Source organism: Petaurus breviceps, unplaced genomic scaffold (genome assembly GCF_028583685.1).
Source record: "Petaurus breviceps papuanus isolate PSGF00001 unplaced genomic scaffold, PetGlider_PUasm1.0 90743, whole genome shotgun sequence".
NCBI classification, from domain to species: domain Eukaryota; kingdom Metazoa; phylum Chordata; class Mammalia; order Diprotodontia; family Petauridae; genus Petaurus; species Petaurus breviceps.
In genome coordinates this window covers 14,128,583-14,153,923 of record NW_027187332.1, presented here as the reverse complement: position 1 = coordinate 14,153,923, position 25,341 = coordinate 14,128,583, and the positions used below count along the sequence as shown (strand labels likewise).

Sequence of the window (25,341 nt, the reverse complement as noted above, 5' to 3'; positions counted from 1 at the left end):
TAGGAAGAGTAATTCAACATCCTGTTAGATTCAGGAGGAAGACTAGGATGATGGTATCCTTGAATGCCAGGTGATGCATGCTTGGACCTCAACAAAGGAAATGAACTAAAAAGAAATTGGGGGCATTTTTTAGTAGCATCTCTATCTATGTGGTTTACTTCCAGATTTACATCTCTACCTCTGACCTTCCTCCTGAGTGCTAGTCCCACATAGGAAGATTCCTATTTGACAATTACACTTGGATAACTTGCTGTCACTTCATACTCAATAAGCTTAAAGCCAAATTTACCTTACCCTATACTATATCTTATACAATTAACCTCCTTATGACTGTTGAAAGCACCATCATTTTCTTAGTCATTCAGGCTTGAAACCTCAGAAGAGTCTGTGACTTCTTCCTCATACACCACATCCAATATTCACAAAATCCTGTTGATTCTTCCTTTAGAATGTCTTTTGTATGCATCCTTGCCATTTTATTCCCATTGTCACCATGCTAGGTCAGGCCTTTATGACCTTACATTTGAATTGTTCCCAGTCTACTGTCTGATCTCTCTGCCTCCACTTTGTCCTGAAATCCAAAGTAGAATATGAGTGTTGCAAGAGTCGTTCACTGTTAGAGTTCAGAAAAGAAATTAAGAAAGACTTCACAGAAGAGTTGATAGTTGAACTGGGCCTTAAAAGATGCATAGGATTTCAGTAGTTAAAGATGGAAGCAGGGAGGGCATTCAGGTAGCAAGAATGGTATAAACAAAACTCAGAGACAAGAGATATTCAGGCAGGAGTAGTCCAGTTTAGTTGGAACAGAGAACGTAAAGGAGACTAGTAGATAAAGTTTGAAAGATATAAGGCTAAGGAATTCAGATTTTTATTCACCTGTCATTAAGGAGCCACTGAAGGTTCTTGAGCAGAGGAGTATGATGTGGTTAGATCTGTGCTTTAGGACATTTAATCTGGTAGTGGTTACTCACTATCCTGACTTCCTTTCAACCCCAACTAATATCCCATTTTCTACAGGAAACCTTCCCCAACCCCTCTTAATTCTAGTGGTTTCCCTCTTTTATTCATTGCCTGAAATCACAAACTACTCCAGTATCTTTGTCAAGAAAATCCCAAATGATATCTATCATGAAGAGTCAGACATGACTGAAAAATGACTGAGCAAAATTTATCTTCTATGGAGCTTGTTTGTACATATTTACTTGTTGACTTCTCCCATTAAATTGTGAGCTCCTTGAGGACAGAGACTATCTTTTGCCTCTTTTTGTATTCCCAGAACTTAGCAGAATCCCTGACGCATAGTAGGCACTTAATAAATGCTTATTTTCTGACTGATGGTAAGTGGTATGCTTCAAATCTTTTAGTGAGCTGGACCTTGTGGCCAAATCCTAAGGATATTCTATAATAAGAGAAGCTAAGATTTATAAAGCGTTTTAAGGTTTACAAAAGCACTTTATTTGTGTTATCTCATTTTATCCTAACAGCAATTCTAAGGAGGTTGGTGCTATTATTATCTCTATTTGTATAGAGAGGAAACTGAGGCTGATGAACGCTAAGTGAATTATACAGGATTATACAGCTAATAATTATCTGATGTTGGATTTGAATTTGGATCTTCCTGACTTCAGGTCAAAGGCTCTAACTACTGTTCCATCTAAATTCTTCTAAAGAAGTGTTCTCCAAACTCTTTTTATTGTACATCTGTATCAGTAAAAGAAAATGTTAAGGATGCAAACTCCCCTCCCCTACGTATATATTCTTTCTATTCTTCACACAGTGCTCCATCTCGTCCCAGTGCCTTTGCACTGGCTGTCCCATTTACCTGAAGGAACTCTTTCCTCACCTCCATCTTTTAGAAGAATCCCTTGTTTCCTTTAAAGTTCTGCTTAAGCACTGCCTTATACATGAATATTTTCCTAAACCCTCACCTTCTATCCCACCCCCATTGCCATTGCCCTTCTGTCCAAACTTTTCTGTAATTCATTCCAAAGATATTTTGTATATATTTATTTATATACAGATTTCCACCAATAGAACTCCCAAGGTCAAGGACTGTTTCTTTTTTTCTTTGTATCTTCAGTGCCTAACACTGAATGATGCCTGATACGTAATAGATTCTGAATAAATCTTTGTTGACTATTTGATCACTTCACAGCTAGAAAATGACACCCTTATTGTTTGGGTACCCTGAGGACCCATATTCCAGAAAAATCACTTTTACACTTTATTATAGTATCTTTGTCCTTTGCTTTCTCTTTACTTGTTGTTCTATAAGTTAATTGACTAAGTTCTACCTGGTTTGGAGTTTTTAGAAACTCTATTACTATATTCCTCTCTTGAGTGGTACATTTTCCATATTTATTTAAGTGTCTAAAATCATCTTTCTCTTCTGTAAATAAACATCTTTAATTCTTTGGTTATCCAAGGATGTTTCTTATCTTCTCTGATTCTCTAAAATTTCCCTTTTGTATTTATTGAATTGCTTTCTTTTTTATTAAAAAAAAAAAGCTTGGCAATCAATTTTTTGGTTACAGAAATGCTTGGTTATAGTTTAAACCACTTGTATTTCCAGCCTGTCCTTATTCCCTTGTCCATTACATAAAGGAAGGAGTACCTTAAACCCTTATAACTTGGGAAAGACATTTTCTAAGTTTCATGACTGAGGATCATGTTGTTAGACATATACATAAGATGGTGTTCAACAATGTCACTACCTATAGTATATAATAGTATAGTACTATTACTGTTACTACAAGTACAAATGTGGCTTCAGAAAAATGTATGACTGATCAACATCGACTACACGGACAGTGTCTTCTTTAGGTTGTGGCAGGTTTTCTTCCTGCTTATTGCTGGACTTAGCTTCTGAGCCCTCATAACAGCATATTTTTTCCCTTTAGTTACTCTGATTGATGCATGTCAGCATTATTGGAGCACAGTCTGCTATTCTTTTGAAAATACATAGACAATGTTTTGCAATCCTTAAAGCATCATATGAGTGACTGCTATTATCATTGTATTGGTTATTATCTTCCTTCTTCTAACTGAAGCTTAACCCCAAAGAACAGAACTTATAAATGGAAACATGGCCACATATGCATCTAATCAAACTTCCAACAGTAGTATAAATTAAATACTATAAATAATAAAACTTCATATAGAGCAATTTAATGTTTACATCATGCTTTCTTCATAACAGGCCTGTAAAATAGGTGGTTGCAAGTATTTTCGCCCCCATTTTCTGGATAAAGAAATTGTGGCTTTGAGAGGTTAAGGAACTTGCCTGTGGTTATTCAGATAGTAGGCCGCTGAGGTGGGAGGTGACTCCAGGTCTAATATACCTTCAGCTATGGTCTGCTACCTTTTGAGTCTGGCATAATTTGTGGGGGGAAAACACAATTGAGGGAATGGAAGGTTGAATCAAAATACATGATGAATAGCACTGCTACTAATGCAATGAGTGAGAAAAGCAAAATAGAGATGGATGATGCCAATATTTTAGTATGACCTGGGTAAGATAAAAGTGAAGAATTTAGGCCTGTTGCAAGGAAGATGATAGGAAATCAAAGTATTCTTCCATCTAAAATTGAAGACCCCAAATCTCCTACCCCTTTGAAATCTAGATGAGTTATTAACATTTCAACTGAATTTCAGGATATGAAGCAACATTCAATAGAAAGGTCCCTTTGAAAAATAGATGAAGAAGAGTTTGAAGGAGATAGAGAAGAAAAACCTAAATTACAATATTAAAAAAATTCATTTTCTAAGAATGAAATTTTTGTCATTGCCGAGCAAATCCAAATGTTCATTGAAAGTTGAAGAGGTTTTTTTTTGGGAGGGAGGAAAAAGGCAGATTTATTGCTAGACAGTCTTTTTGGGAGAAAGTGGCAAAGCTGTACGCCGTATTGGTCAGTTTGTCCTAAATTGAGTTTGGAAGAGGAAAACTGAACAAAGCACTGAAGTTATTGTTTAAAATGAGGGAAAGATAACTATACTTTCTTTTCATTAAAATGGTAGCTTAACAATAGTAATAATAATATCACATATTGGGAGAGACAGAGTGTCCAGAAAGTTGAACTAGGAGCACTGGGCCCAAGTTCTGGCTCTGCTACTTGAAAGTGACAATCACTCTGAGCCTCAATTTCTACATTTGGAAAATGACAAATAGCAATATTTGCACTCTCTATTTTCTAGAGATGTTATGAAGATAATAAATGTGAAGAATTTTTATTTAGAATAATAGATTAAGAGCTGCAAGGATCCTTAGAGGTTATCTAGGCCCTATTTCCTCATCTGACAAATGAGGGAATTTGAATTATATGGAACTGTAAGTTATTAACATATTCATAGTCTCAGAGATAGAAGGAACCTCAGAGATTATGGGCAACCTTTTCTTTTTTTAAAATAATATTTTATTCCCCTCCAATTACATGTAAAAACAATTTTTAACATAATTTTTAAAAGTTTTGAGCTCCAAATTCTATCCCTCTCTTCCTCCTCTCTCCCCTTCTTCAGATAGTAAGTGATCTGATATGGGTTATACATGTACAGTCATGTAAAACATTTCCATATTAGTCATCTTCTGCAAGAAGACTCAAATAAAAAAGAAAGGATGAAAGGAAGGAAAGAAGGAATAGTATGCTTCAGTCTGTATTCAGACAACATTGGTTATTTCTCTGAAGGCAGATAGCATTTTTCATCATGAGGCCTTTGGGATTGTCTTGGATCATTGTATTGCTAAGAATAGCCAAGTTGTTCATAGTTCTTCATTGTACAATATTGCTGTTACTATGTACAATGGTCTTCTAGTTGTGCTCACTTCACTTTTTATCAGTTCATGCAAGTCTTTCCAGGCTTTTCTGAAATCATCCTGCTTGCTATTTCTTATAAAATAATATTCCATTACAATCATATACCACAACTTGTTCAGCAATCCCCTCCCTAATTAATGGGCATCCCCTCAATTTCCAATTCTTAGCCACCACAAAAAGAGCTGCTATAAATATTTTTGTACAAATAGGGTGGACAACCTATTCTTGACTAGTGATGGTCTCTACAGTATCCTGTACAAGTGGACACCATGTTTCATTTAATGTAGCCTAAGATCATATTAGTTTTTTTTTTTTACTGTAATGTCATTCATTCTGGAACTGGCAGTCCATTCAGACTCACCATACCTTTCCTGAAATCTTGTACTCATGAAGTTGATTTTTTTTAGTCCCACTTATAGGATTTTACACTTATCCTTATTAAATTTCATTTTACTGGATTGAGCTCTGCTAAGTACTTCATTAAAGTGTTTGTGTGTTCAATTCTTTCTCAAAGCAACTTACTTTACTTTGAAGTAGTTGTAATTCTTGGCAATTTTTTCCTTGCATCTAGCAGAAATTTGCCTCCCTATAATTTTTGCTCCTAATGCTGACCTCTGGGAGGCAAAAAAACAAGTTTAATATCTCTTACATGTGAAATCCTATCAAATGTTTGATGTCATATTTCTCCAGGCAGAGCCCCTCCCCTTCCCCAGCACAGCGTGGTCCTCATATGGCATGGTCTGCGATCCTGTCTCTTCCCTAATTGCTTCATTCTGGATACTTCTTAACTACATTGTGGCACATAAAACTGAACATAGTTGCTTTAAGTTGTCCCTGCAGGGTGTGCCATGTAATTTTTTTAAGGAAAATACAGGAAAGAATGGAGTTAGTTATACTAACTCTTAATAGACACTTTTAGCTCCTCTTTTAACATTCCTAAGACACTTACTTACAGTTTCCACATTCGAGATTTTCATACAGGAGATGGAATCTTGAAGGCAAAATTACATTCATACTCAAATCAGACCCTTTGGGCTGATTTATCCTACAAGCTTCTGCTTATTTGGTGCTCTTGCTTTGGGGCTTGCAGTTCGGTTCAGTTCAGCAAATGTTTATTGAGTACCTGCTATCTTTCAGGCTTTGTGCTAGGTTCTTGGGGCCGAGAAGATGAAAATAAACAGTCCCTCTACTCAAGAAGTTTATATTCTACTGGAAGCCCAATCATGTACTCCCCTAATTGTTGTCATTCAGAACCAATGCCACCTGCCTGTGTAAAAATCTCTTTTTCATGTACAGCAAGCTAGATGGCACAGTAAAAAGAAATGTGGATCTGGAATTAGGAAGACCTGAGTTCAAATTCAGCCTCAGACACTTGCTATTTGTGTGATCTTGGGCAAGTTACTTAATTTCTGTCTACCCTAGTTTCCTCAAATGTAAAACTGAGAATAATAAATAGTATCTACCTCATAGGTAGAGGATCAAATGACATGATATTTGTAAATTGCTTAGCATGTAGTAAGTTCTTAATAAATGCTTCTTTTCTTTCTTTCTACCTATTCACATATCTGCCCACCTTCACTGCATCTCCTCTCCTCCTTATCTTCTGTCTACTTTTCCACTGTGCCATTTGGAGTCTCTTTCCCATTAGTTCTCTTCACTTCTCTACTCTTCTGTATCAGTCCTTCTGCTTCCTGGCTCTAAATGAAACTTGACTCTTACCTAGAGATATGAGATCCTTTGCCCACAGTTCACAATGACAGTCACTTCCTTCATGTGTCTTCCACCCACAGTTATCTAATAGACTCAGAGGAGTTAGCATACTTCTGACCCTCAGTGCTACATTTAGAGATTTACTCTTCCACCATTAGTCAACAATCTTTCTTCTTCTCAAGTGAATGCTATCTGATTATATCTGAAAATATTTTGCTACTCAGAGTTAAGCAAGGTAAACTAGATTCTAGTCTATTAGTTAACAAGAATTCATATAGTTGCAAAACTGTAATGGTAATGTATTTTTGCTTAATGAGAAGATCTTTCCCATCCATTGATAGGCCCATGCAACCTGCTTAAGTCACATGGAAGCCAAAGTCACATGAGTTTGAGTAACATGAAGCCTGTGGTGGGAGTAACTTGCTGAATGGGTAGAGCAGGAAGGGTGGAGGAGAGCTGAGAGGAGGTTGGTCAGAGCAGTTAGAACCAAGGGAAAGAGAGGGAGCAGGCAGTGAGTGTTCATTTGTGGGAAGATCCTAGCAGGAGGAAGGCTTAGGGATGGCAGTGCCCCCCTGCATTGCTATTGTGTATAGATTTCTTTGTTGTTATGATGTATTTGGCTTTCTGGTGTTTGAATAAATGTTTTGGTTTTGTCTTTAATGTGGAGAGTCTGTTATGTTTTGCAATTCAGAATTATGTCAACATATTCATAGCTGCCATAGGCGCTGTGAATATTGTGTTGGTGCTACAAAAACCTAAGGATATATATTTTTTTCCTTATTTGGATCTTGTAATTACTCACTTAAGAGTTGGTGAAGCTTTATTTACATATAATATTATAGCATAAATATAGCATGTTTTATCTAAAGCAAAATTTACTGTCCCTGGAAAATATTATGATTACCCTGAACATTATATCTAGTTTTATAATGCAAGCTCTTTTAAGGCACAGAGCCCCCTCCTTTTTTTTTTATTAATCTCCCTATCTTTAACACAAGGCTTTACATTTAGTATAAATATTTATTGAATGTTCAATGAATGAATAAAGGAATGTTCTTTTAGCCCTAACCTCTCCTCATTTCTAATTCTGTATCCCCAGTACCTCAAAAAAATTTTTTTTTCTCTTTTTTTAGGTTGGACTGGACCTGTGATTTCATTGGTGTAGGGAATTCCTAGTGAGGAGATTCCCTCTACCAATTTCAGGTCAGTACTTTCTCTGCAATTTATTAGTTTTTTTTTTTTAACAGAGTTGATGAGAGGCCTGCGAAGTTAATTAATTCAACACCTTACAATCTTAGAGAATTGAGGAGAAACTGAGAGAGCTTGAGTGACTTGTCAGGATCTCACAGCTAATATGTGTCAGACACTGGACTTGAGCCCAAGTTTTTCTGATTCACATGCCAGGCTGCCTCAAATCTATTCTCTTTAAAACCAAATTACTCTTTTCCACCTCCCCTGACAGACCCTGCTTAAACTAGCTCCATCTCTTCTTCCTCACTTCCCTATTTCTGTCTTGCAGTACTACTATTTCTTAGTAATGTAGGCTTTAAAATTGTGAATCTTTTTGACTTTGCCCATTCCCACAAGATTCATTTCATCCCTAAGACTTCCAGAGTCTTCACCCTTCATGCTCCCACCAGATTAATTTTCCTAAAACACTGTCACTATGACTTCCTTGATGCAAAACCTTCAGTGACTCTCCTTGCCTAACAAAGAAGATTAAAATTTTGAACTTCCTAATTTTCAAAGTTTTTGACATTTGTGACCCAATTCATTTTTCTAGTCTTTTCTCTCTTTATTCTGAACATAAACCAGATCTTCCATTTCACAAAGGCTAAATCACCTTTCCCTGCTCACCCCTTTAGCCTTCTAGCACAGTGTTTGGCTCATACTGAACACTTCATAAATGCTTACTGATTCAATGAGTGATTGATTGATTGCGTTCAAGGTTGTCTTTGTGCTGTTGCCTCTCTCTCTGAAAAGACATTTCTGGTATTTCCTTCTATCAAAATCCTATCTATACTTCAAGGACCACGTCAAACATTTCTTGTTCCAAATTTTGTTCCAAAATTTTTTCCAAATTTTCCCTAATCACCAAAGCAGAAAATGATCATTCTATGCTCCAAATTCCTATAGTATTTTCATTTTCATTATCTTAACTATAATGGTATTCTCTTAGGCTGCCTTACATTGGAGATGATTTTGTATGGTTTCTTTTTTTCCTTCTGCCTCACTGGATTCATGGAGGCTTAGGTCTATGAGCTATACGTTTTTTAGGCTCCACAGCATATAGCACAGTGCTTTGTATTTAATAGACCCTCAGTGCATACTTCCTAATGATTAAATGAATGAACAATAGTATCTATGTTAGAACACACCTAATTTTATTTGGTAGTAAAGGTGATGGACCAGATCACTTCAAAAATATTGTTTTTTGCAAATGACAGTTGTTTTAACATACTGAAGAAAATGTGCTACCAATTTTCTTTAAAAGTTCTTGCTTATTTAGATGAGGTATTTGCTTCCTTAAACATAAATTAACATGAGATCTTTTTATATAATCACCAAACTGCCATAAGCCCTAGGAAGACAGGACACAGACTATTAACCCATGGGAGAGAGAAACTATTGGCACTTTGATTGTTATTAAAGGCTGAGATAGTTAACAGTTTAATAGCAATTAATGGTTGGACCAGTTGCAAATGAGATAATGCACAACACTTTGAATGCTCCCAAGCTGCTCGTGGCTGCAGAAGCTCATGTCTTTTACAACAATGCTCTTCCTAGTCACTTAGGAAACCATTTCCATGTGAGAGGTGATGAGGGGTTTGGAAGAATTTATGTTCATACATAATTATAACTAGCATTTATGTGGTGCTTTGAGGTTTGAAAAATGCTTTACATATGTTATTTCATTTGATTATATAATACAAATACATTACTAGAATAGTGTTTATCACCCCTTTCCATTTATCCTACATATCAGTGCCAGATTATTCTTCCTAAAATAACATATAACTTAACAAGCTCATTATTTATAGAATAAATTCCAAACTTCTGTTAATAAAAGCCCTTGTCTATTTGATGCTAAATAATCTTTCCAACCTTATCTCTTGCTATTTTTCACGAGAAACTCTGAGTTTCAGTTAATCTGATCTACTTTACCTGCTACTAAATTTAATACCCTCATTTTACCTTTTGCTCTCTGCTCATGCCATATCCTTGCCTAGAATATTTTTTTTCCAATTTCCTGGAATATCATTTCCCCTTTCCTTCCAAACTCTGCTCCATTCTTCATGTCCCATCTGCTTCAGGAAACTTTACAACTTCAGGCTATAATTATATCTAGTTCCTCAGAAAGCATATCTATACTATTCTTTGGACATTTCTAGTATGATTATTTATCTTTTTGTGTGTGTGTTGTCTCCTGAATTAATTTGTAAGCCCTTAGAACGCAGAGAAAATCTCTCCAGGGAAAGATCTGCCTTTTTATGATATGTCAACCCTGGTTTGAGTCTGTTCTATTAACAGTACTTATTAAATAGGTATTGTTTGCATTTCACTATTTCACTATGCTAGATTAGGAATATAAAAGCAAAATGAAAAAGATACTGCTCTCAGGGATTCCATAGATCAAGAGCAAGAATTCTTAACCTGGAGGCCATGGACCACACACACACACACACACACACACACACAAAACACATACACACACATGTATGTTTATATGTGTATATGTTGATTGCTATATTTCATTATAATTTATTTTCTTTGTGATACTATTATTTTACGCATTTAAAAATATTATTCTTATGAGTCCAAAGGCTTCACCTAGCTAAAGTGGTCCATAATTTAGGTTAAGAACCTCTGTGTTAGAGGTACATAGCACATAGAGATAAATACTAGGGGCAATCAGGGGAGGTTGAGGAATAAGGTTGGTGATAAGGTTAAGTTAACTTGTATATATTTCTGAGAATTCAGGCCTTTCTTGCTTTAGACAGCATATATTGGAGTCATCCTTCACCAGGCAGACTGCATAAATTAAACCATGGAATGTCATGTGACATAACTCCTACCATGAAAATGATCAGGTTCCCTTACTGCCCATCACATAATTCTGCTACAGCAGTGTAAATCATTTATCTACCCAAAATATATCTATTATGCAAACTGTGACTTCTATCCCCAGTTCTTTTCTGTCCTCACCTAGCCCCTGTGAATTACTGTCTCAGTCAATTACTACCTGGAAGAATTAAAGACTGTCTGTAATGGTTTATAGCACTGCCTGTGGGCATTCAAAGTGCTAAGACCTGACTGAAAGTCATTCCAATGGTATGGAGATCTTAGGTATAGTGGTCATCCTCTTGAAACCTACATACTTAAAGACTTTATTGGAAAGCGGCAATATGGGTGGCAAGCCCTTTCTCTATCTCTCAGGTATTGAATCCCATGGCCTACTAACTAGTATTGCCCTCATCACTACATAGCTGTCCTTTTTTGTTACACAAGTCCTTTTTCCAACAAGTCTACCTTTATCTCAGCTTTCTGATTATTGGCCCATCCCTACAAGAAGAACATATCATCTAGGAAATTCTAGATTGCAGCCAACAAGTCAATTCCAGAGCTGTGAATGCAAAAAGAGAACCTGGGAACCAATGTGAAATAAACATGTACTACTAGGGTTGGTGGAATCTTTCTGACAACACTATCCCACCACGCTATAAACTTCAAGTTCTGGGAAGAGATGGTGTCTAGGCGTATAGAGGTGCCTGTAATGTAATGCCAAGCAAAGGCAACTTCCCAGGTTCAAAATACCAGCATAGGTGCTCTCCATTTTATTCAGTGACCAACCAAGAACAGAGAAGATCAAAACATGACATCATTCAAAATACAGCATTTACTAAGTGTGATTAAATAATCTCCAAGTACTACCCCACCCCAGGACCTTCCAATCATTCAATCAATTACAAAGTCTCTGTTCTAAATACTTCTCCACCCCTAGGCTATACCTTAATTAAGTCCACCACAAAGCCACTCTTCTCAAATGGAGATTAGTTTCCAAACATAAGGTCAAAAGTTCCCCACCCCTGGATCACAATTGAATCTACCCCAGAGTTACATCAAGTTTAAACACAGCACTTAATACCCAAATGGAGCTCTTTTCTTCATCTTGACTCGAGGCAAGTTCTCAGCAATCTTAGTTCCTGGGGAGACAAGGCTTAGCAAGGCCATAAGATACATTGCCAGTCCCTTCATGAATTCATCCTCTGTCTGTAGAACAGTCCTAGAACCCCTGAACACATTAGCAAAGCCCTCTCCCAGGATTTCTGTAAACATACAACAAGGAAATCCTTCTTCAGGGCTTCTGAACCAACAGAAAGGCTCCCAGACCCCTGCAACAACAGCACTGTCCTTCACCAGTGGACAGTATTCATTCTGTCTGCAGGACAGTCTCCAGACCCCTGCAACAACAGCACTGTCCCTCACCAGTGGACAGTATTCACTCTCTGTCTGCAGGACAGTCTCAGGGCTTCTTAGCGAACAGCCAGGTTCCAGGACTTCTTCAACAAAAGGACTGTCTTTCACCAGTGGACAAATCTGGCAAAATAACATCAAAACAGACAGACAAAGTACCAGCAAAACAGCCATGTCTCCTCAGTCCTTGGCAGCTCAGGGGGCAGGTCTCAAAAGCCCAGGGCAATTCAAAGCGGCCACCAGCAATTCTCTTAGTCTCTCTCTCTCCACGAGGTGCTGCTTCCAAAAAAATCTTCTGCCTCTCTCTTGTCTCTCCAAATCTATGTCACCAGCTCCTCCCAGTTCAGGACTTTCTTTTCACATCAAAAAGTCCATCCCACAGGTGGGATTAACAAGCTCTGGGTTTTAGCACAATCAATTTGAAAACCAAGCCAATACAGGGGAATCTTTAATTGCCATTACTATCACAGTGCCACATTGCTGAGTGAGTAGGGGTTAGAAAGTTTCTGCCATACAAGAATACTGTTTCAAAAGACTTCATATGAGATACAATCATTCATAAAGGCCTTGTGCTGTTCTTTCCACAGTTTTTCATTCTGATGTTTTTCATCTCTCCATGCACATACACTAGCTTTTTACCATGATTCTGCCTTGTGTTAATTAGTCCTCCTTATCCTTCTGGATTTATTAACACCAGTGTCCTGTTTGACTTGACTCCAGCACGGCCTAAGCTGAAGACGTCTAGTCCCAGTTGGTTGAGCAGTTAGCATACTGTGATTAATAAATCAAAATGCTTGGAAGCTTGAACCTTGTTTCTTTGGTCATTTCATCTTTTATCTGCTACATGTGGCAGAAACAAATAATTCATAACCTGATAGTCAAACCTCTTACTTTGATTCAATTATTATAAACCCCTTAGGGACCATAGCTAGTTTGATCCTGGCCACTTTAAGATCTCTCTCTTACAAATGTTTATAGAATAAGACAGAGCTAGAAAAAGAGAGGAAGTGGTTAGAAGCAAATTGAATAGAAACTCCCAAGTTGCACATTAATCCAGTGAAATGTTCTGGATGTTTTGGTTGAGAAACTTTGCAAGGAATTCACCAGACAGGTCACACACCCTTACTGATCCTAAAGTCTAATGAAAGTAAGAATCCTCTAATCTAAAACTTCCTGAGATTGTAATTTAAACGTTTGGGTTCTTGTTGGGTCAGTTAGGTTTCAAGTTGACTTGGCGTATAAGGTCATTGATTTTCTAAATTAAAACAAATAAAACTTGATTGTATTACTGAGGGAAAAAAGCATTGGATTTGATTCAAAGACCTGATTTGAATCCTGGCTCTGCCCCCTTACTAGAAGTATGACCTTAAGTAAGTTATTGTACTTCTCTGGCCTCTTTTCCCACATATGTTAAATGATGATGTTTAACTAGATGACCTCTAAGGTTACTTCTACCTCTAAGTTGAACCTATAATTACTTATTTTATTACTAATTTTCTGGGAAATATGTTTTTCTTTAGTCCCAGAGAAAAGGAAATCCTCTTTCCAATGCCTTTCCTTTTATTCTTCTTGACTTTCTATTTAATCTGAGACAACAATCAATGTATAACAAACACATGACTGCTGGTATGGTTGCTTCTGAGGGACAGTAAGACAATAATGGATTGTAGCAGCAAGCACCCCAAGCGCGTCCTCAGGGTTTGCTGCCCATACAAGTACTTGGATCTGCTTTGTTAAAGGAAAGCAACTCAAAATGGGTTAACAAGCTTACTTTAATCAGTCAGACATATATCATTTACCTTGTTCAGGAGAAAAGGTCAGCACCCTGAACCTCAAAGTATACAGGCATAATTATCAAGACAGAAACATCAAGTAGACAGATTTCCAAACTGTCCAACCATTACATCCATACCCAGTCAACATCTGGGTTTCCACATTCTGGGTTTTTCAAAGCCGGGGGACTCTCAACAACGGCTTCCCAGAATTCAGATCAAATCACAGAACACTTCTCAAGGTGAGTCCCAAAACAAAGCTACACATCAGGGCTTATATAGCCTTCTCCTGGCTCAGAGAATGTAACAACCTTATTGACTCACTGGCCAATCAAGAAGTATCTACTGAAAAACAAGCCTCCCACCCCAGGCTTCAGGTACACTTTAGCCTAGGGGCAGGGAAGATCTTTAAAATTTACATTCGCATTACATGGATATAGTGATAGATTCATAAGTTGGAAGACCTAAGTTAAAATCTCATTTCTGCAACTTTCTAGCTATGTGTCTGTGGACAACTGACACCTCTGAGCTGCAGTTTCTTCATCTGTAAAGTGGGATGATGCCATGATACCTGCCTTGATTGCAAGAATATTCTAAGCCTCAAATGAGATAATGTATTCAAAGTATTTTTGCAAATGTTTGTGCTCAGTTCCTGACACATAGTGAGTGCTAAACAAGGGCTTTTGGACTAATCGATGTCAGGCATGGTAGTCTTTTGTACTTTTATTCTTCTGTTCTATCCTGTTACAGTTATTGTATAGTTATTATTTTGTATTAAATATATATGTTTTGGTCATATTCCCCTAAGGGACATGCATTAATTTAGTACCCTCAACAGGACTTAACAAAATGCTTCACACATAGTGGGTACTTGATAAATGATTGTTAAATAAATAAAAGGATGAATGAATGAATGGGTTTCTGAAATTCTTAACTTAGCCCTAGACCCTGAATACAGGGGGGAGAGACTTTTTTCTGTTAAAAATAATTGATCAAATAAGACCAATTAATTAAAAAGAAACAATACAACATTAGGTACTCTGATCTCCAATTGGAGGAAAGATTAGGTACTTTCTGAACTGGGAGGGAGAGAATGAACAGCTGCAGTTCCCTGAAATCAGAAAAGGAGGTGTCCTGCTCTCCCCAGGTATCTGTAAACAATCAAAGGAACATGGAAACAATAACCGATTAATCAGTATAGGGAGAGTTTTCCGATAAGACATATGAGTTGTGTGTTATGTACAATTGTGAGAAAACTCCTTGCATCAATCTCATGATCTGACTGGGTTTCTGGTCAACATAACCTAGGTCCTTAGTTAAGGGTCTCTTAGTAACAGAGAGAGGTGGTCCAGCTTCCCAGCCACACAGGGCTAGGTTCAAACAATGCAATAAAATAAAAACAAGGTAGTTTTAGAGACAGCACAAGTAGCTGGAGGATCAGGAAATGCTTCATATATAAAGTCCTTCTAAGTCAGGAATCCTTAAGCTTCTGGTGTCATGGACCCCTTTGTATGCCCCATGAAGCCCGTGGACACCTCAGAATAATGTTTCTAAATGCATAAAATAAAATACATATCATTGCAAAGGAAACCAATTCTACTGAAATATAGATGTGATTCTTTTTCTTATCCAGGTTCATGGACCCACTGAAATCTATCCCTGGAGCTCTTGCAGACTTTAAGTCTTTCTTTGCCCTTTCTGAGGCAAGGAACAGCTGCAGGCTGCATTGGTGGATGGATCACTCATGTCAGTGAACTCCTGCAGGCTGACCCACATATCTCAAATACACTTTCTCCCAACTTCTGTATTTTAGTGGAATGATTCTCTGGACTTACTCTCCCAGAGGAGGGCCAATCACATTTTCTCCTCAGGCTTCTAGGGTACTCTGAGGTCTTAAGGACTGATTCTTCTCTAATTCTATCAGCTCAGGACCCCATTCTGAAGTGTCTTCCTCCCTTAAACACCAGTATTAGTGTCTCAATTCCATTTAACCAATCAACATAAATTAATATCAATAAATGGATATTTGTTTTGAAGATAAGAAGTGTAAAAATTTCTGCCCCCTCCCCAACATCTTGGAACACACTTTACTCTATGTCACTTTGGTCTCTGGGGAGGCTGGACTCAACCTTAATGAGTTTCTTTTCTTTTTTCTTTTTTTTTTTTTGCTGTTTTTTGGAGGGGGAAGGCAGGGCAATTGGGGTTAAGTGACTTACCCAAGGTCACATGGCTAGTAAGTGTTAAGTGTCTGAGGATGGATTTGAACTCAGGGCCTCCTGACTCCAGGTCTGGTGCTCTATTCACTGTACCAACTACCTGCCCTCTTAAGCACTTTCTAAATAGCATTCACCCCACCAAGTTTCCATCCAAAGGAGAATTGTTATAGCTCTCTCTTGTCTGCCTTTGATTTGTGTTGAGTCAAACACATCACTCTGGACTTTGCTCTGCACCTTGTGAGGTGGCTGCAAAACCCAGCATAAACTCCAGCTCCCAGGCTTCTGATGCCTCACTATTCTTACCTTTTGAAGCTCACGGTGTCCTAGCTCTCAGCAATACTTCTTCACCTAAAACCAGGAAAGAACAAATGCAAGAGGCAAAGGACAGAGGCCTGTATTTATGTGCTCTGTGTGGTCCTTGGACGAAGTGAGCCTGAGGCCTTTCCCATTACATCATTGTCTGCTTTATCGTCAGTGGAACAATATCCAGGCAGGAAAGAATGAGAGCAAGAGCAAGAGATTCCCTTTGGCCAGTTAGTGGTCGTTCAGTGCAACCCAGGTGTAGCCCTACAGCCAGTTACCGTATAGTGCACTGAAATCAGTTACAGAATGTCTTCATAGGATTGCATCAGCTGAGCACTCTGCATACACATGCATGTTAAGGACTGGGCTCATTGGCTAGTTCGCTGTATCCTTCATTTCACTGACATCCCTTGTTTGCTCTCAAAGATCAATTTAGATGCCACCTTCTGTTAGAAACCTTTCCTAATCCCCCAGTTGTTAATGCTTTTTGTTTCTTCAAATTATTTTATGCTTATCTGTGTACATAGTATATTACTTTCAAAGGAGTGCAAATAAATCCCTTGAGCGTATGAACTTTTTTAGTTTTTAAGGCAGACCCTTGAAAAACTGAGCCAGTCATGAAATTTGCTGATTGACTCTTATCCTAAATTATAATCAGTGTTGTGACTTCTTACTTTCCTGTCATTATATGATGTAAGATTTCTTTTGAGACTATTCACTAAATATCTGTAGAAATTACTATGGTTGGTTGTCAATGAGGCTTCTGTCCTTATTAATTTAGGAGGTATCATGCCAGAGAGCACTATCTAGTCTATAGATTGTCCCTGTGTCTCAGGTGTGAACCCTTATCTGTCAGATTCCCATCACTCTTTAGAATTCTAGTACATCAAGCCGTGGGCAGATTTCAGGGTTTTAAGTAGCCTAAGGACATTGGCATAGAGACTGATTTACCGAGGCTCGTTTTATTGTCTAAATATAGCTATGGATTCACTGAGATGTTGCCTTGGAGCATTGGTTGTGTCAGCAGACCAATAGAAATGGGGTCTGGGAATCACGTGTTTGTTTCAGGCGTGAGAGTTACTAATGCCCACACAGAGAAGAGTAGTGGGGAAAATGTTGGCTTTTATGTTAGTTTGAGGTTTCTGAGTCTTTGACTAAGTTCTAGCTTCAAACAAATTAAGACAAATCAGTCACTCAGATGAATAAAGAACAAGATAGCATCAGGTGCTACTCCTATGGTACTCATACAACCAGCAAGAATGGCCATTTTAAAAGATGTCATAAAGTTTTTCATCATTTTCTTTCAGAGGAACTTAGCTCAGCTGTCACCTCCTGTGTAAAGTCTTTCCTGGTCTCCCCAGTTTTTAGAGCTCTCTTCCCACCCACGTTATTTTGACTTAACTTCTATATATTTTGTATTTCTTATCTTAGTAGATATTATATCCTCTCAGTAGAAGACAAGCCCCTTGAAGGGATGAATTGGTTTTTTTTTTTCTGTGTATCTCTAGCACCTAGCTGGGCCTTACATGTTGTAGTCACTTAATAAATGCTTACTGAATTTAATTAAATCTTCCTTTACATTCTGGTGTCAGTCACTTATATTGTTTGAAGTTCACTTGTGTAGTTTTTTTTTGTCATGTATCAAATTATACATTGCAATGGGCAAAAACCCCATGCCTGTGTTGTGAGATTGTTTACATTTTTTTGTTCTGGGGGAAATTGGATTATAAGAATGTTTTGGGAGTGAAAAATCCTTATAGAAGTAAGTATACCATATCTTGTTCTTTAGGGATTGCTAGGAGGTGGTGATGAAAGAGAGAACTGAAGCTTTTGGAGTGTGAGGGGAAATATGTTTAGCACTAATTTAATCAGATGTTTGAACTTTTAGAAAAGGACCATTATTAGTATGTTGCCTTGTTGCTAGATGGTTTCATTGCACCAAAAACTTGGTCATCTGGCTATCTATGCCAAGTCCCAGTTAAGATCCCCAAAGCCATTTACATTTTCTTAATTCAAAATAACCAGGAATCCATGTTAATGTTTAGAAGGTGGACAAGGCAGGCATTCTTCCATGGAAAAGTAGAAAAAAGAAAAAAATATATATATGTGTGTGTGTGTATGTGTGTGTGTGTGTATATATATATATATGTGTGTGTGTGTGTGTATGCACACACACAAATGGTATATAGAAAATTGGCAGAATAATCTGTTAAATTGAAATTTTGGGCTCTGGAAAATATAGACTTTTTGAACTAGAAGGTCACTTAGAAATCATAAAAGACAACTCATTTGTGTGACTTGTGAAAAAACTGAAGCCCAAAGAGGTCTATACAAGAAAAATTACCTAAAAATCTTAGAAACAGGAAATGTGTAAATCATCACAATCTACAGAACATCAGCAGAGAGAAAATCCAAGTTCAATTCACTCAAAAACATAATCTCCAAGTTCCAGAGTATCAACATTAAACAAAAATCTTGCAAACAACCAGGAAGTCATAAGTGATCTACCAAAGGAAAAACATACTTAATGCAGACATCTTTACAAGTGAATTCCACCAAACATTTAAAGAATTGCCATGATACACAAATTATTCTCAAAAACAGTGAAGAAACACATGCTACCAAATGATTTGTATGAGACAAATGTTTCTGATACCCAAACCAGAGAACACTAGAGCTGATGAAGTAATAGATATGACTAACAAATGTTGATACATATATTTTAAATGGTTCCCAAAGAGACTACAGCAAATGTCAAAGCCTATTTCTTATAACCAAATTGGATTTATAACAAAAAGAAAATAAGGGCACAACATTAGGAAAATAATTAACATAATTTATCATATTAATAACAATAAAATCACCAATATCAATAGGTAAGGAAAAACCTTCAACAAAATATAGCAATAATTTATGTTTCAAATGCTTTGAAATAGGAATGCAAGAAACTTCCTTAATTCAATCAAAAGTTCTCATCTCAAACCGAGCACGAAGAATTATTTGCAATGGAGAACCCTTGGAAACTTGACCAGTAAGTTTAGGGTTGAATCAAGGACACAATACTTGCAATGCTAGCTTTATTAGTAAGACAAGAAAAAGAAATTAAGGTAAGAAGAAAGGAAGCAAATTTCCCCTTTTTGAGAGAATCTGATAGTCTGATGGCTTATTTAGAGACCTTTAGAGAATCAATGAATAAACCAAATGAGACAATTCATAACTTTATCATAGAAGAATATAAAATAAATACACAAGAATAATTAGCACTTTAATAATTATTAACAAAAGCCAATAGGAAAAGATAAGAAAGTGAAAAAAATATCTGCAATTTAAACTGCCAAAACACACATGGGACTTAGATTAAAAACAACTACAAAACAATGTTTATAGGCACAAAAGAACTCCTAAATAATCACAAAAAAATAACTCAGTGATCACGACTTCAACACCATTATAATTAAAAATGATAATACCACTAGAATTGCTATACTGATATAGCACAGTACCAAACAAATTGCCTGAGATATTTTATGGAATTAGACAAATCATAATGATCCAAATGGCGGAATAACAATTTAGAAATTTCAAAGAGGAGCGGCCAGGTGGCAGTGAGTAAGAGCACTGGCCCTGGCGTTGGGAGACCTGGGATTGGTTCCAGCCTCAGATACTTGGCACCCAAACAAAATAACTGGCCATGTGTGTAACCTTGAGCAAGTTACTTAACTCTAATTCCTTTAAAAAAAAGAAGAAATTTCAAAGGGAAAATGGGAAAAAATCACAGTGAAGTAGGTGGTACTATAAGTTCTCAAATTTGCTATAAAACATTATTATCAAAACTACCTGGTATTGGGGCAATTAGGTGGCACAGTGAATAGAGCACCGACCCTGGAGTCAGGAGGACCTGAGTTCAAATCCAATCTCAGACACTTAACACTTACTAGTCATGTGACCTTGGGCAAATCACTTAATCCCAATTGCCCTGCCTTCCCCCCTCCAAATCAAAAAACAAACAAACAACTATCTGGTATTGATAAAAAAAAAATAGAAAAGTTGAAGTGTGGAATCCACCAAATGAACAAAACCTAGAAGCAAACTCATACAACAACATAATGTGTTATAAAAACAAGAACACAGCAATTGGAGTAGGTCAGGGGCTTTTTTATTGGATGAGCAAGAGACACTGAGAAATCTGAGTAAGTTGGTGGAAATTGGGTTTACATCCTTATATGCCATATACCATAATAAACTCCAGATAGACAAATTATTTGTCATCTCATTAAGCAAGTAGAAGAAAGTAGAAGGTTATAACTTTCACAGTTATGAATAGGAGAAAAATTCACTGATACCTAGCCCAGTGTGTTTTAGTATTTCTAAGGACAGTGAATCGCAACTGAAAGCAATTGGTTGCTGGTGGATGGTGTGGCCATGTGACCTTCACATACACACTCGCAATAAATATGCTCTCTCTATAATCTTTTTTCTAGAAATAATTCTTGCTTTATTTGAAGGAGGTTAGCCTGTCAATATGGGCAAAGAGTTACTGATTTCTAGTGTTTAAGACTATGGACTTCTGCTCTTGGGATATTGAAATGTTTGTGTTTGTTAGCTACACAATAAAAAATTAGTTTTAAAAAGGAAGTATTGTTATTTCTTGAAGATGATATAATTTCTGTTACCAAAAAAGAATTCAATTGGGACAATGACTGGATATTTCTAGAGATTAGTTGCAAATTGGTCTAGTAACTACCCACCACTGTGCTGCTTACACATTAGAAAAAGCACTGGGCTGGGAATCTAGAAGCTTGCTTTCTAATTCTGATTCTACTGCAAACTCAGTGAATGATCTTAGGTGAGTTCCCAGAACTTTCTAGGCCTTGGTCTCTTAGCAGGTAAAATAAGAGGTTGGGCTACATGATCTCCAGACTTTTAATTTTAAAGTTTTCTGGTTCTAGTAAATACATAGTCAGGAAATGAAAAATGGGCAGCTAAGAAGGGTTTGTATTTTTTTTTCTTTTGAAAAAGTGCTTAGATCTTAGAAAGTTTGACATCAATGAAATAGTTTAAAAGTACCTAACAACTAAAATAATATGAACCCACATTAATCTCCTTATATGTAGTTGTTTACTTTCCCTAGTTACATTTTGTTATAAAGGAAATGGGAGAGCAACACTGCATTGTCAACTCTGTCATTGTTACAGTTTCACTTAAGAATAAAGGAAGAGCCATTAGTATCTTTTGGACTTGTTCCATCTTTATAAGGAAATCCAAGATCTGTGAGTTCCCATATCCCTTGGAAAGGTGAATCATTGTTCCTGGTTTGTTTCTTTTAAATAGATATATTCAGCAAATGCTGCATAGAGTTTTTATAAACAAATTTGATTCTGGATATATCAAATACAAATTTTATACCAATTTAAGGATAGTATTTTCTGATATTCACCTTGCTGCCTGTTAGTAGACATCTGAATGGTTTGCTATGCATAGAACACTCTACTAGGCACTATGTAAGGATATAGTAGAAATGAAAAGAAATGGCCTCAGCAATTAAGAAAAATAAGTGAAATAAAGGGAAAAAAATTATTGTTCTGAATGGAGACTGTTTGGAAGCAGCATGGCAAGTAGAGAAAGTACTGACCTTGAAGTTAAGAAGTTGTGGGTGTGGGCCTGATACATTAGCAGTGTGACCTTGGCGAAGTCACTCACCACCAGTGATGTAGGCAACTTTCTTAATTGGCAAATGAATCTGCATCAGTGGAAGAAGTTTCCATACTGGGAATTTGCTTCACTGATGAAAACTATAGTTCTGAACTGATTAGTGATTGAATGAATATATATATATATATATATATACATATATATATATATCTGGATCATGTATAAAGCTATACAATATCTAACTCTGTTTCTCAAAGTGTGTGTGTGTCTGCATGCACTTGAATGTGCAATTGCAAATGTAAATTCCATATAACTATTTACTGGCTCACATTTGAGCAAAGTCATATGGTCCCATTCTAAGTTTGTTTGGAAAGCTAGGTCAAAAACTGGTTCTTTGACATTAAGATTGCTAGCTCCTGGCAAAGGTTATAGATAGAGTAAAAGCAAGGCATTTAATAGCTGCTGCTAATAAAAACAAACAATAGTACACACTTTGATAACATTTCATTTCCGAAACACAAAGAAACCTACTTTTTTGCTACTTCTTCCAGTTGTTTGAAATATACTGGGAGGGGGGTGGCTAGGTGGTACAGTGAATAGAGCACTGGCCATGGAGTCAGGAGGACCTGAGTTCAAATCCAGCCTCAAACACTTAACACTTATTAGCCATGTGACCTTGAGCAAATCACTTAACCCCAATTGCCCTGCCTTCCCCCCTCCAAAAACAAAGAGTAAAAATAAAATAAAATAGATCATAAGTAATTCATATTATATGCTAATTTCCAGGTAAAAATTCATCAGTTTGACACTGATACTGGATCATGTATAAAGCTATACAATATCTAACTCATTTGTTCACTCAAATGGACATTTTGGCATGTACCTGGCATTTGAGGGCCTAACATGGGCATCCAAGCTTGAACATTTAGTGTGATTGTCATTAGAAATCTCCTGGCTTAAGCTAAGTATGCTTTCTTTATCCCTTTGCACTGATTGTTGACTAATGACACACACAGTTGACATGAAGTCCCATAAAATATTATGCTTTAGTAACTTCTGAGTTAAAGTGTTATTTGCCTCTTTCCTAAGGCCAAGGTACATTCTTACCATTTAAATATTTAAATTCCTTTTCTTTTTATAACTATTTCTGTAAAACATCCCATTTGGGTTTCATTACCAGACCCTTAAAGTACAATTCTTTATGTATTTCTATTTATTTTAAACTAGTAATATCACAATATGCAAAAAAGCACAGTGATATTAAAGTGTTTTTTTTACAATGACTTAAAGGCAATCATCTCCTAAAAGGTAGTATTATAGGTATTTTTTATGTGTGAACACCTCTTTAACATTTTCCCTCTTTCCATATATATCCATCTGCTTTAGTTCATTTGTAAGTATGCAACATATTTTTCTTTATAACTGAGTAGCCAAAAAAAAGATATTTAAGATTATCTATTCCAACCCCCTCACTTAACAGGTAAAAACACCAAAGCCCTGAAAAGTTATGTGACTTGACTGAGATCGCAAAGGTAGGAAATGACAAGAGCAGGATCTGAATCTAGCCCCTCCAAATTCAGCACCCTTCCAATATGATGTTATGAATATCCATATCTATATAACTATATATTATATATAATGAATATTTTAAAGTGAGCTGCCTCTTTTTTAAAATCTCTTTTGGTGGTCTCTTAATCTCTTGCTGAATAGCAAATAAGAGATGGAAAAAAACCATGTTTAGTTTACCTAATCCCTTCCCTTTTCCAGAAGTGTTTTTAGGAGCAGGTCATGTAAGGCTTCTAGTAATCTGTATGTTAGTTTCAAGGAAGGGTAACCTTCAAGCACTTCTTGGAATTCTATTCCATCATCACATGTAGACTTCTACATCAGAAAGCTTTTATACCTGAGGGCAAGTAAACACTTGCTTTAAAAAAGATTACTCCCTTCCAGATGGTAATTATATTATCATTATAAGCCTTATTTTTTCCATCTTTGAGTTTATTATACAATAAAACCACTAGGAATTTCTAGAAGATCAGTAAGTCATTTCTAAGTTCTTGTATTCCTAATAAGGCCAATCTTTGTAGTGTAACCAATACAACCATGCCACACCCCTTCTAGCCCCAACCTTGGAGCCCTAATTAAACACTCAGTCTTCCAGAGCCTGCATATGCAGAGCAAGTGTTGAATAGTGTGGGGAGAAAGAGTGGGAGATAATAGAGAATAAGAAGGGAAAGGGAGAGAAGAAGAAATTGCTACCTGCCCAAACAAAGACAGTGTAATTACCTGGTACTCTGAAAAGAGTAAGATGTGGTCTGCAATGGAAAGAACCCAATGCGTTACCTCCACAGTTCATCCAAAGACCCTGGAAAATCCAAGTGGCAGTGATAACCGATGACGCTCTGGTAGTTACTTTCCACTCATTGGATACAGTGGCGGCAATGAGAGCTCCAACTCCACCAATGCCGAACACGAGAGCTGAAATCTGGGCCCAAAACATGTCTCTTAGCCTTCTCTATGGAACTGTGCAAGGCCAAGAAAATGTTTTAGTGGGCTCAGCATGAAGAGGTTCAACATGAGCAAATTACACTTGGACAACTGTTACAGAAAGTTAATGTGAGTTTGTGACGGTGTTTCATGCTCCGATGGCCTGAAGCGCTACGGAAATGAAGGATACAGAGGGATTTATAGATGGTATAATAAAAACAGCGAAAAATGATCTCTCATTTCTCATACTGAATTTGTAAAAATTTGGAAGAATAGTTTTAAAGGTTTTTAATTTAATTTTTGTTCTTGCTAATACTGTAGTTAATGCTTAATTTTCAGTTAGCCTGAAGTTTAACGAACCATGCAGCCAACAGATACCACAAAGTACAAACTCTATTATAACATTTTAAATTTATTCAGCCAAATATTTTTTAAAAAGAAGACACAATTTAGAAGGCATCAACAAGATAACAAAATTCATCCCAAATGTGAATGAAATTTGCTGTTTGGTTTTCTCGGACCTTTTACATCTCTGTCACTTCCCTTCATTTCATCTGCAATTCTACTTGAAAAAATGATTCCATAATTTTTGGTTTTCTGCTTGCTTTTTAAAATTATCATTGGAGGACAGCATGGGACTATAGAAAAAGTTCTGGATTTGGAGTTAGAGGAACCATGTTCAAGTCCCAGTACTGCCACTGCTTTCCAGTGTGACTTTAGGGAAGTTACTTATTTTTCTGGGCCTCAGTTTCCTTATGTGTAAAAGGAAAGAGTTGAATGGATAAGGTCCCTTCTAGATCAAAATTTTTTCATCTTTCCAACATGCAATCAAATAATTTGGGAGGTCACAGATGCTATAGAATGCAATCCCTTCTCTGAAATAAATAAGGCTTCTTCTTCATCAGACATTCCTTA

At 36.8% G+C, this 25,341-nt stretch overlaps 1 protein-coding gene across 1 annotated transcript in view; it reads right to left on the bottom strand.

The window, feature by feature from the left end:
* CLDN10 (claudin 10) overlaps positions 1 to 24,762 on the bottom strand; it is a 135,808-nt gene extending 111,046 nt beyond the window's left edge. Inside the window, exon 1 of the mRNA XM_069067349.1 lies at positions 24,226 to 24,762. Within this exon, the coding sequence (XP_068923450.1) occupies positions 24,226 to 24,439 (214 nt within the window). The 5' untranslated portion in view covers positions 24,440 to 24,762. The remainder of the gene's footprint in view (positions 1 to 24,225) is intronic.
* Between the last annotated feature and the right edge of the window lie 579 nt (positions 24,763 to 25,341).